This window comes from Boleophthalmus pectinirostris, unplaced genomic scaffold, assembly GCF_026225935.1.
Source record: "Boleophthalmus pectinirostris isolate CB_2022bp ecotype Guang Dong unplaced genomic scaffold, ASM2622593v1 HiC_scaffold_5, whole genome shotgun sequence".
In the NCBI taxonomy this organism is placed as follows: domain Eukaryota; kingdom Metazoa; phylum Chordata; class Actinopteri; order Gobiiformes; family Gobiidae; genus Boleophthalmus; species Boleophthalmus pectinirostris.
The window spans coordinates 30870466-30884213 of NW_026571404.1; the positions used below are offsets into that span (position 1 = coordinate 30870466).

The 13748-nt window shown below is 37.4% G+C and overlaps 1 protein-coding gene across 1 annotated transcript in view; it reads right to left on the reverse strand.

Annotated features, from left to right (window-relative positions):
- Positions 1–8279: 8279 nt before the first annotated feature.
- dlg5a (discs, large homolog 5a (Drosophila)) overlaps positions 8280–13748 on the reverse strand; it is a 95609-nt gene continuing 90140 nt past the window's right edge. Inside the window, 4 exon segments of the mRNA XM_055162578.1 lie at positions 8280–9772; positions 10219–10328; positions 12433–12542; positions 12732–12859. Coding sequence (XP_055018553.1) covers positions 9669–9772; positions 10219–10328; positions 12433–12542; positions 12732–12859 — 452 coding nt within the window. The 3' untranslated portion in view covers positions 8280–9668.

Here is a 13748-nt window from a genome sequence, read left to right on the forward strand (position 1 = left end):
CTAACCCAGGTTTAGTTCTGGGTTTTGTTACAATTTTGATGTGGCGTCTCATACTGTATCTATCTGTAAATGTACTGCATTTAAAATGTAAGACGGTACACGATTACTGCATTACTTTTAAGTTACTCTCACCAAAATAACTGTTGCTGACTGTCAAATAACAATCAGCGAGCAAAGATGCCAAACTTTTGCTTCATATATGAACTGAACCAGAACTGAACCAGGACTAAACCAGGACTAAACCAGGTCTAAACGAGAACTGAACCAGAACTGAACCAGGTCTAAACCAGGTCTAAACGAGAACTGACCAGAATGAACCTTAAACATTACTGCGTTACAGCAAAAAGTAATGAATTACAGCTACTTTTTTTTTTTTTTTTTTACTTTTTTGTTACTTGTATAACGCGTTACTCCCAACACTGATTATATTTTGAATTACAGTACATCAAAAAGTAACACAAGTGGCCACAATATTAATCCTGGATGCAACTGCAATTAGAACTATAACTAATTATATCTAATTAATTAAAAAGTAGATCATAATACGCTGAATAGTATGTCCTATGGATAATATAAACATGACCTGCTTGAAATTGCATGTTAAAAAATTATTGTCATATGAAAAAATATATATATTAGCTTTGTCATAATATACAGATTTAAATGATACCACAAAAACATTTATACAGACTGAATATACAAAATCTTCACACTATTCTAAATAAGTGAATGGGTTTCATGAGTTATATGTTACAAAAACAACCAAAAGTGTGCATCAACTGTGCCAATATACTGTATGCTGACTACTACATATAATGAATGAAAGGCCCTGTACAGTACTTTCTCATCAGAGAGCGGGATAGTAGCCTGGGCACTTTCTACACCGTAAGCCCGACCATAAATCTTGGTGGTGTTTATTGCGCTGCAGCAGAGGGAGGGGCAGAATTGATCACAGTACATGAAAGGCCAGCTGTTAGTGGAGAGGGTCCCGGGCAGATCCACCAGGCCTGGGGTACAGTCTGCTGGGAATACCTCACACTTTTGGAGAGGATTTTTCAGTGAGGAATGGAGGGGGTAATAATTAGTGCATGATAAATTTGTTTGCTTGAAAACTGGGCCATAATCAGAACTTACTTGTGTTGATTTTTGCCATGGGTTGAACAAATGCTTTAGGGCAAAATGTACAGAGTGTTTACCTCCTTAATCCAAGATGTTATTCTCTCTTCGTTTAGTATGTACCACTGGTAACTTTTTTTTTTTAATCCATGGGGACAAGAAAGTTTCCGGTCAAAACTTGGAGAGACAATCAGAGTAAGAGGAGGACTACAGGAGCGTTGTAGACTAGTTTAAGTCTAATTCAACAGAAGTTTATCTACCATCTGTGGGGGACCTAAAACTTGAATGGACAGTACCACATACTACATACTACAAACTACATACTTCAAAGTACATACTACATACTGCATACAACAAACTACATACTACAAACTACATACAACAAACTACATACTACAAACTACATACTTCAAAGTACATACTACATACTGCATACAACAAACTACATACAACAAACTACATACTACAAACTACATACTAAAACTACATACTACATACTACATACTACAAACTACATACTACAAACTACATACTACATACTACATACTACAAACTACATACTACAAACTACATACTACAAACTACATACTACAAACTACATACTACAAACTACAATACTACAAATACATACTACATACTGCATACAACAAACTACATACAAAACTACATACAACAACTACATACTACAAACTACATACAACATACTACAACTACAAACTACATACTACAAACTACATACTACATACTACATACAACAAACTACATACTACAAACTACATACTACAAACTACATACAACATACTACAAACTACAAACTACATACTACAAACTACATACTACATACTACATACTACAAACTACATACTACAAAACTACAAACTACAAACTACATACTACAAACTACATACTACAAACTACATACTACAAACTACAAACTACATACTACATACTACATACTACATACTACAAACTACATACTACATACTACATACTACAAACTACATACTACAAACTACATACTACATACTACAAACTACATACTACAAACTACATACTACAACTACATACTACAAACTACATACTACATACTACATACTACAAACTACATACTACAAACTACATACTACAAACTACAACTACACTACTACACATACTACAACTACAAACTACATACTACTACATACTACAAACTAATACTACATACTACATACAACATACTACATACAACTACAACATACTACAAACTACATACTACAAACTACAAACTACATACTACATACTACAAACTACTACATACTACAACTACATACTACAAACTACATACTACATACTACATACTACAAACTACATACTACAAACTACATACTACATACTACAAACTACATACTACAATACTACATACTACATACTACAAATTACATACTACAAACTACATACTACATACTACTACAACTACAAACTACATACTACAAACTACAAACTACATACTACATACTACATACTACAACTACATACTACAAACTACATACTACAAACTACATACTACACTACTACATACTACAACTACAAACTACATACTACATACTACAAACTACTACAAACTACATACTACAATACTACATACTACAAACTACTACTACAAACTACTACAAACTACAAACTACATACTACAAACTACATACTACAACATACTACAACTACACACTACTACTACAAACTACAAACTACGTACTACAAACTATATACAACAAACTACATACAACTACACACAACATACTACACACAAGAAACTACATACTTCAAACTACATACTGCATACAACAAACTACATATAACAAACTACATACAACAAGCTACATAGTACAAACTACATACAGCATACTACATACAACATACTACAAACTACATACTACAAACTACATACTACAAACTACATACTACATACTACAAACTACATACTACAACTACAAACTACAAATTACATACCACAAACTACAAACTACATACTACGAACTACATACAACAAACTGCACACGACATACTACACACACCATACTACATATACAACATACATCTGATGGCGTATAAGCAAGATTACAGCGGGTGAGCTGGCAGTGTTGGGCCTGCACTACAGTGCTGCAATTTTTCTATCAGGGAGGACTACAGGGTCTTTGGCTGATACTCAAGACTTCTCATGTTCAGTGGAGCTGTTCACAGCTGTGAAACACACGCAGCAGGACGCCTATAAAGCAGCGGGGAGAGTCGGAGCACTGGGGTGGGGGGGACGCACAGGAGTATCCACTGTGCAGGATGTGGTGGAGGTGAATAGTGAGAGCTCACCACAACAGCATTCTTCACAGTTCAGACGGTGGCAGTGCAGCCTCTGGTCAGACTGTGGCTCCTACAGGCTCCAGACGAGGCAGGAGCCAGATACATGGAGCCAGTCTTCAGGGCACAGGTGGCACAGTGGGCAGAGGAGGCAGAGGGGGACGCTAAATGGTTCTCTGCTCCTAAATGTTGTGTGTGTGTGGAGTAATGTTTGCATACTCTGGTGCTCATGTTGTAGGAGATCAGTGTATAGTGTACACTGCAGTGGAACATGGGCTGTCCATCTTACAGTGCACCCTAGTGTACACTGGACATGTACAAGAAACTCAAAGTCGTCTTCTTATTATTGAGAGAAGTAGTCAGAAGTTCTGATCAGAAATTCAGTATAATAATCATGGATCTGGTTTACATAGCCCAGGGATCTCCAACCTGTGGCTTGGGAGCTACCAGTAACTCTCCAACTAGGGGTGTGCAAAAATACCGGAATATCGATATATCGTATTGTTTAATGTGATGATACAGTATCGATATCGTGGGCTACTGTATCGATATATAAGAGTATTTTTAGGTGTGTTTTACTAAATTATTTTGTTAGAGCTACAGTTTTGTTGCTTGTGGAGTGAAAGGAAACTCATTTATGCAACACATTTGATATTTTTACTGTTTTGATGATTAAAATGTTTGTGTTTCATATGAACTTTGCACAAGAAGCGGTTTAACAAAGACTTTTAGTATCACAGCCATGATTTAGCCTTTATTTTTATTGAACTGTATCGAATCAATTTGAAATATATCATATCGAATCGAAAGTGCACTGTATCGAGATATGTATCGTATCGTGGCCTGTATATCGAGGTATGTATCGTATCGGCAACTTCTTAATGATACCCAGCCCTATCTCCAACCCCTTCTAAGTAGCTCACCAAAGAATTTCTGAATTATATGTAATGCGCTTAATACCTAAAATCTGATTAATTACTATTGTAAATGTGGCATTTTGATGTCTACTTTGTGCACTAATAAATGAATAATGTGTTTTGTTTAATAGGCATCTAACAGTAGCCTGTGTAATTCTTATCATGGCTCCTATACTTTCTCAATTTCTTGCGACTGCTAAAATGAGTAGCTCTCTGGCATTTTCAATTCATAAAAGTAACTCACTAGAGGAAAAAGGTTAGAGACCTCTGATACAGCCCTTTTTTGGACACTCAAAAACACATAGATCTTTTCATTTTTTACAATATAACACAATATAAAAATCCACAATAAACTGGAATTGTCTATGGACCTCATTATTCTGCGCTGTCAATCAAACAGGCCTATATTAAAAGACTACGCTGTGTTCAGACTTGTAATGTTACAAGTTCTGATCATAAGTTCAGTATTATATATATATTTTTAAAGATTTAACACAACATAAAAAGCCACAATAAACTGGAATTATCTAAGGACCTCATTAATCGCTGCTGTAAATGAAACAGGCCTATATTAACAGAATATTAACAGACTATCTTGTGATCAGACTTGTAATGTTTTAAGTTCTGATCATAAGTTCTGTATAATATTAGATATATATACATAAAAAACGAAAAGATGTAACACAATATAAAAATCCACAGTAAATTGCAATTGTCTGTGGACCTCATTATTCCGCGCTGTAAATGAAACAGGCCTATATTAACAGACTTGCCTTTTAGCAATATACGCACAGTAAAGGACATAGTTAGTGCCAGTCGAGTAGCTTTTAAACACTGGAGGATCTGAGTTACATCACCAACTCAAAGTCACTATTTCAAGCCGCTTCTCTCCACGGCCTCTGGAGAAGCTCGTGGTGGGTTCAGACAAGATGGCGGATGCTTTGATAAGACGGTTCGGCTCCAGCGCGCGCAAAGGAACCTCCGGGCCCGGTGGCATTAACGGGACCGTGCGACCTTATACCAGCACCACCCGGGGAAGGTCCTAAGGGTGCTGTGCAGTCAACCGGCAACTTGGTACAGTTAGGGTGACCAAGTACGCGGAAAACTAGTATCCGTGAAGGGTTTAGTTCACTTTGTAGTCATGGTAAAACTCCACTGTGGTCTCTGAAAGTTGTGAGAAATGTTTATAAGACAGACATACTACAAACTACATACTACATATACTACAACCTACAAACTACATACTACAAACTATATACTACACATACTAGATACTACATATACTACGAACTACAAACTACAAACTATATACTACACATACTACATATACTACAACCTACATACTACACAAACTACATACTACAAACTATATACTACACATACTAGATACTACATATATTACGAACTACAAACTACAAACTATATACTACACATACTACATATACTACAACCTACATACTACACAAACTACATACTACAAACTATATACTACACATTCTATAAACTACATACTACATACTACAAACTATATACTACACATACTAGATACTACATATACTACGAACTACAAACTACACAAACTAGATACATATACTACAAACTACATACTACAAACTATATACTACACATACTACATATACTACAAACTACAAACTATATACTATACAAACTACATACTACATATACTACAAACTATATACTACACAAACTACATACTACATATACTACAAACTATATACTACACAAACTACATACTACAAACTATATACTACACATACTACAAACTATATACTACATAGACTACAAACTACATACTGCATATACTACAAACTACATACTACACAAACTACATACTACATGTACTACAAACTACACATACTACAAACTACATACTACACTCCCCACACTACATACTACACATACTACAAACTACATACTACACTCCCCACACTACATACTACAACCTGCATACTACATATACTACAAACTACAGACTACAAACTAATACAACATACGACACAAGACATATTACATACTACCTACTACTTGGTACAGTTAGGGTGACCAAGTACACGGAAAACTAGTATCCGTGAAGGGTTTAGTTCACTTTAGAGTCAGGGTAAAACTTCCCTCTGGTCTCTGAAAGTTATGAAAAGTGCTTATAAATTCATCACTGTGAATAATTTTGATGCTCATAATGCATAAGGTAAGCGACAAACAACTCTGAACCACTGCTGACTGTTTAAAATGAAGTAGCCTATGACAGTTTTTTTTTTTTTAATTATTATTATTTCCTCAGATTGCCTTTTGGGAAAGTCAACTGGAGCCAGAGTCTATAGAGCCAGAAGCATCGCATTTATATATTATGCATTCTTTATGTCTTTATTTCCATTTTAAATATACTTTTGGTCATTTTGGGATTAGTATTTCACATTTTTCAACCAAAATAATTAGACAGATTTGGAAAACATACAGTATTTCATAAACTATATCTGTTTCCAAAGAGGCTTTTAGGCACTGGAGGAACAGGAGTCTAGCCAGGCTGGCGACACCTAGTGACTCCGCTCAATTTCATTTCTCTCCAGCAACTAGGGCAGGAATCAAAATACAATAGACGGTTGAGAAAAACCCCGGAAGTGCAAGTTCAGGCACCAGCCAATCAGTGAAGAGCCATATATTCAAGAATTTAAAGCCAGAACAAAGAGAATGTTTGGTGAATTTTATCAAGGGGAAAGACGGTATTGTCCTTCTTTTGGGAAAAGCTTAATATAACTTCAATAAAATGTGTTTTCTTATCATTTTATTTGTCAAAAATTTCAGTTTGGCCCAGTGTATCTCTAGGCAGGCTGGCGCCACCTAGTCCCTCTGCTCTATTGCATTTCTCTTCAGCGACTAAGTCAGGAATCGGAATACAATAGACGGTTTGCAAGAACCCTGGAAGTGCGAGTTCGGGCACCAGCCAATCAGCGAAGAGCCATATATTCTGTGTTGGCAACGATTCCCAAGATCGAGGATTTAAAGCCAGAATAAAGAGAATGTTTGGTGAATTTTATCAAGGGGCAAGACGTTATTGTCCTTCTTCCTACAGGATTTGGGAAAAGTTTAATTTATCAGTTCGCCCTGTTAACGACGCATTACATACGTCATGACCAAATAGCAGCGATTGGTTAAATATATATTATATTATTATATTTTATTTTTAGGATGAAGTAGCAGAAAATGCCACAGCAGTTGTTGTTCACACTAGGGGCATATGTGAGAGAAAGTTAAGCGCAGTTATCTCTTGTCATTCTGCACCACACTTTATCAGTCCCATTCTCTGGAGGAGATGCTGCAGATATGAGGCGCTTATCTCCTCTCAGAAATTGTCAGACATTCGAGCTGTCAGTTTGTCATGTACCGTGACTCTGCTGCTGCTGCGGAATACTTAAACATTTCCCAAAGACAGAAATCCAGTACCTTTTAGTGTTTAGAAGAGATTTTAGAATTGATTTGGTGATTTTACCTGTGCCATGGTGGCTTTCTTTGCTGTATAACCTGGATAACAATTTTAAAAGTTAGTATTTAAGACAGACTACATAACTTTTATGATGGAAGCCAGTCTACCATCTGCTCATCTCCATGGAGAAGTTATTGCTTTGCCTGGAATGTTCCCTAGTATGACATGAAACATTTCCATCTAGCATTTATTCATTACAGGCATGTCTACTGCTCAAAAATACATGAATTCCTTCTGTGAATAGGCAAGACTCTCCACAGATCTGAATTATAATGTAGTGCAGTGGAACATTCCTGGTCAAGCATGTCGATAAGACTCCACCAGAAAAGTTACATAGTGGATCTTTTTTTTAAAATCCAGTAAAAACCTAATCAAACCAAGAAAGTTTGTCAAAAAACACCTCTCAAAAGCACAATGAACAATGTTGCGATACAGAAAATGACTTTTATTTTCATGTTAATGTCTTCACATACAAATCACATTCTGTAATAAAAGTTCATCAGTACCTGTCCTCTCGTCTCCTTCTGCATACAGACAGCACGATGTACCCCCTCTCTCTCACGCTAACATGCCAAGAACTTGTTTAAGCCGTTAGCCTCAAACTCATTAACCTTCAAACTGTGCAAGAATAAATCCCTTTTGAATTTTCAAATAAAAAGTTATTCATTTTCTAATCAAGAAGAAAAGGCCATCACTGAAATGTAAGGATCTCATACATAAACATTAGTAACAGTAGAAATTGGAATAGTACCTATGTTCAGAGTCTACTGAAAACCTAACTGACATGTGTAAGGTTCACAGGTAAACAAGTGCAAAACAGAAGTGAAGGAGCAGTGGCCTTAGTGGATTTGGCACAATGATACAAGATACGCTGCAGAGAGGACTGTCAGCCTCCTGAAAGATACAAAAATACAATTAAATAACAATGAAAAGTCACTAACATCAGAGCGGATCATATGTAGTGTTACCCTGCAATGCTTCATAGAGTCTCACAGCACTGAGTACTGGGGAGGTGAAAGGTCACCTGTGTAAAAACATGCTGAAAAGACATGACTGCAGACGCGCCTAGGCCTTCACCTAGTGAAAATACATGAATATATAGTATCTATACTCTTATATAGATTTATATCTGATGGTTCTGCATACTGTATTATAGCCTATATGTCGTTAAATAGAATCTAAGATACATGATAGTTCCACAGTGGTTTGTCTAGCCCTGGAGTGCATTCTGAGGAGTAAACCCCCTGTCATTGTCGCCCGCTCTGCTCCTGTCTGCACCTGTCTACTCCTGTCTGCTCCTGACAGATGCATGAGACACATGTGAATCCGCCTCTTCTCCAAAGGCACTTCTCAACTGTCTCTGCTACTATAGAAATACTGTGCATAGAGCAGGCATCAGGAGGCCTCTGAGGACAGCGGAAGCTACATACACTTGAGTCACAACACCTCTTTATGTCATGATTCTCACGCTCACATCATTGAGCTGAAGTCCTGTAGTGTCACAGACACACAGAGGAGCCGTCAGTGTTGGAGCTGGATCATTGTCGATTGTTAGGATGAGCACAAATGTCTTTAGTGAAGGGGGCCGGGCTGTGCAGGACTTCATTAGTGTTGATTCTCGTGGTCCTCCAGCAGAGGAGGCCTCAGAGCCTTAGAGAAGACTGAGAGAGTCAGAGCTACCACACAAGGCTCTGATTACACGTGTAAACTGCAGACTGCTGTAGTGTACCAAAGAGGAGTGTCAAAGGGGCTGTTAGTGTTACAAATAGTGTTCAAAGCTCAGGAGTTGGAGTGGCTGCAAATGTCCACTAGGGGCAGCCAAGAGGAGTCCACAGGACTTTACTTTGTTCTTGATCAACTATGGTCATGATCTGAGTGCAAATGTACGGGAGAGGGCCGCCCTGGACAATACCTGCAAGACAAGGACACAGACACAGTCAGAAAATATGTTCATCAACCTGAGTTTGGTTTTAGAGTACAAGATGCTGTTTAACCCCCAGCTGTTAAAGGAGGTACTTGGTCAAAAGTGTAGTTCAGGGCAGTGGTTCTCTTTCAGTTGCGACCCCCCGTAATAACAAATGTTGACATTTATGTCCCCCAGGCACAAAAAACAGACCACCTACAAATTGATAGTAATAAAGTAGCCCCATGTCTAATGTTTAATGTATTTTCAGGACAAAGGGCTCAATACACCAAAGTGACCGACCAACAAATAAGAATCTACATTCACCACTGCACTTGAAGAACGTCAAGCCACATTTAAACTATTACATATCATCTGAGGTCCCTGGAGCTAGCTCGGGATGAATTCTAAAAGGTGAGATTGGACCTAATAGAAAATAACATGTGAGGAGTAACCTGTGAAGAATTTGCTGTACTCCTGCTCGATCTTCTGCGCACTTTCAAACTGCTCCTTGGAATGTTTCTGAGAGACTTTGTCCCGCAGGTAAATGGGATCCTTCTGCTCCCTGTGGAAAGACACACTGAGTTAAATCTATTACAAAAAGCATTAAGTCAAGAGAAAATGTGAATCTTGGTGTTCTTAACAGTTTCTAAATAAAAGTAACATGTATTTTGTAAGAAGAGTTGAACAGCTTTAGGTCTGATACACACTTTTTAGATTTTTATAATATAAACTACTATGTACAAGTAAATCATAGTATAACATTGGGTAGCTGGCTTCTTTACTTTATAGGCATTGTACCTGATTTTTCCCATGTATTTGAGAAAAAACTGCATTGCCCAGTATAGATTTATTGTATAATCAACTCTTGAGGTCAAAATATGCCTGTTGTTTTATTTATTTATTTATTCATGCTAGTTGTTATTAGCTATACTGTGACTGCCAAACTCCACTCTGGTCTCTGAAAGTTGAGGAAAGCGCTCATAAACACATCATGGTGAATAATTAGGATACTTGGAATGCATAAGATAAGTGCGGAATAAGACGGGACCCACTGCAAACTGTTTAAAACGAACAAATTCTGACGCTTTCTTTTTCTTTTCACGTTTTTGAGGCAGTAAAATCAGGCCTAGCGCTATTAATGACACCACAGTCTTTGGATAGAGGCATTGAACACTCCTTGGCTGAAGGGTTTTTAAAATCCGATGCAGCCCAAACAGACTGTAGTAGAGTCTGAATGAAGGCACAAGTTGTATCCGGGACATGTGGGAGCAGCTGTTTGGGATTAGGACAAGTGATCCAGTGTGCTGACAGACCAGCCTCATCTACAGTCCCATAGCATCTCCGTGAAGCAGGATATCTAGGTTTATTTCACCAATCCTAACAGGCTAATGCTGTCTAGGGAATAAACCATAGACTGTGTAAAGAAGTGGACTGAGGGAGTGTGACGTCACCCATTGTGTTCAGCTCTGGTCAAAGGAAGCTCACAAAACTAGTGGTTATAGAGGCAAATTTGGAGCCAGTTTTGTATTAGGAGTAGGAATTTATTTCTGGACAAAATAGCAAAATAAAAGTACTGAAGTCTCTGCACTGGCTTCCTGTGAGCTTCAGGATAGATTTTAAGGTTCTTTTATTGGTTTATAAAGATATTGAGGGTCTTATTCCTATTTATTTATCTGATCTGTTTTCATCATATGAGTCCTCCCGGACTCCCAGGTCCTCAGATGGTCATCTTTTAACTGTGGCAAGAATCCAAACTAAAATTCAGGGTGAGGCGTCTTTTACTCCTGCTGCGTCTTTTTTATGGCCCCCGTCCCTGGAACAGTTTACCTGAGGATCTTTCATATTTTTAAAAGGAAACTCAAAATGTATCTTTTTAATTTAGCTTTTAATTGAAACTTTTACTTGTTTTAAGCTAAATTATTTTTATTATTGTTATTATTATTTTTGCTTGAAATTAAATGATCATTTTACTTAGTCTCCAGCTGATTTTAGCTCTTCATTTTTATTTTTACTCTAACCTTTAGGAGCTTTATGTTTATGTTTTATGTTTCTGTTTAAATTGTTGTATATGTGGATCTGTTGCATGTTGATTGATTGATAAAAAACATTATGTAGAGCGCGTTTATATGAACATTTTAAGAATAAAATGGACGAGATTCACCGCAGCAGTTACAGAGAGAGAGGTGACAATTTTTCAATAGAAAATCAATTGGAGCCAGAGTCTATGAAGCCGGAAGCATTTCATTTATATATTATGCATTTTTGGTGTCTTTATTTCCCTTTTAAACATAACGTGGTCATTTTGGCATTAATATTTAACATTTTTCCAACTAAAATAATTAGACAGAGTTGGAAAATATACAGTATTTCATAAACAACAGCTGTTTCCAAAGAAGCTTTTAGGGACTGGAGCAACAGAAGTCATCAACCATGAAACAAAACTAATGCAGCTCTGAATCCTATGCCAACACAATATGACCGTAGAATGAGTCGAGTGATGGTTTATTACTTTAAAAACTAAGTAGCTGAAGACTGGAGCTTTATCTGTGATGCAACTAAACAGGCAAAATGTGAACAGAGCATTTTTGAGTGCTCAGAGAAGGCTACTTTGGATCAATTAATGAAACAAATCTGAATGAACCAACAAAACTTTACAAAACGCTTACTTGATCTGTTTGGCGTTTTTGTAGCGGACGAAGACGACAATGGGGTAGATGTGAACACTATGCAGTCTTTCAATGGCGTGTGGGGCGATGTCCAGCAGGCAGTGGCAACCCTGAGTCCACAAAAAAGACACAAAATCCATGAGAGAATCGTCAAAAAGGAGCAAAGCGGAGACTTGTTATTAGATGGAAGATTTGATGTGTTATCTGGAGCACACAGTGAGATTAAAGACAAACACGAGAGGCTTTATCGCGAGGAAGAGAAAATGAAGAAGGGAAAATGAAGAGGGAGTTTAGAGTACCTTTTCTGTGATCTCTTTGATAGATGCTACGGTGGTCACGTCAAAATGGCCACTCCGGCGTTTGTAGTCGATGAAGAGGCAGTCCTTCACGCCGCGCTCGATGGCCTGCTGGGAGGCCTTCATCACCTCTGCATGAAAAAGAGAAAATGTAACCGTCATTCTCACACATATGCTCATTTTAAAAGGTGCACTGTGTAACTTTTAGGTTTGGGGTCTGTCACCTGCTTGTTTCTACGGATATGGAACAGATTTACTTTACATTTATTCAAGGGACCAACAGATATATCGGTTGGTCAATATCATCAGCTGATATGGGCACTTGGAGACGTATCGGTTATCGGCATAAATCTTGCCGATATGACTCTCTATATTTAAATCAATTTACAAACAGATAAATGTCCTAATAGTGCGACCCTAATTTATTCAGTTACAGGTGGTTTTATTGCTCAAAAATACTTAGAAAAACAGGCATTCTGACTGTGAGCTGCGTTGCCTCTCCACAGATTTGACGTGTAACTTGGTCTGGTTTGGTCTCCATGAAGGTAAAAGGTTTAATGCCATACTGTGAAACATTCCAGAAAAGCAAAACCCGCTCCATGGAGAAAAGCATTTGATGGACCCTCCACCAGAAAAGTGCACCTTTAAATATACTTCTAACACTTGGATGTAAAGGTATTCTGCGCTAGATTCAAAGGAACAAAATCTGGGTAAAAAAAAATCCAAAACATTATGAAATACTGATTGCAGATGAATCATTTGTGACTTTCTCTGTACATCTTGTCTCTGCATGTGGTGTGTACGTGTTTGGGAGATTCGCAGCCTCACTTCAGCCTTTGGCTCATTGTGGCTTCAGTAGTTGTTTACTATCACCAGTTATGAAGTGAAATTACAGGTGGCCAAACCATGACCCAGGAACAAATAAATAAGTTTCATTTTCATATTTTTGATACAAAAAATTCTATCACAACACAATCGGAGCACATTTTGCACATTAAACTATGAATAAATATGTTCTGA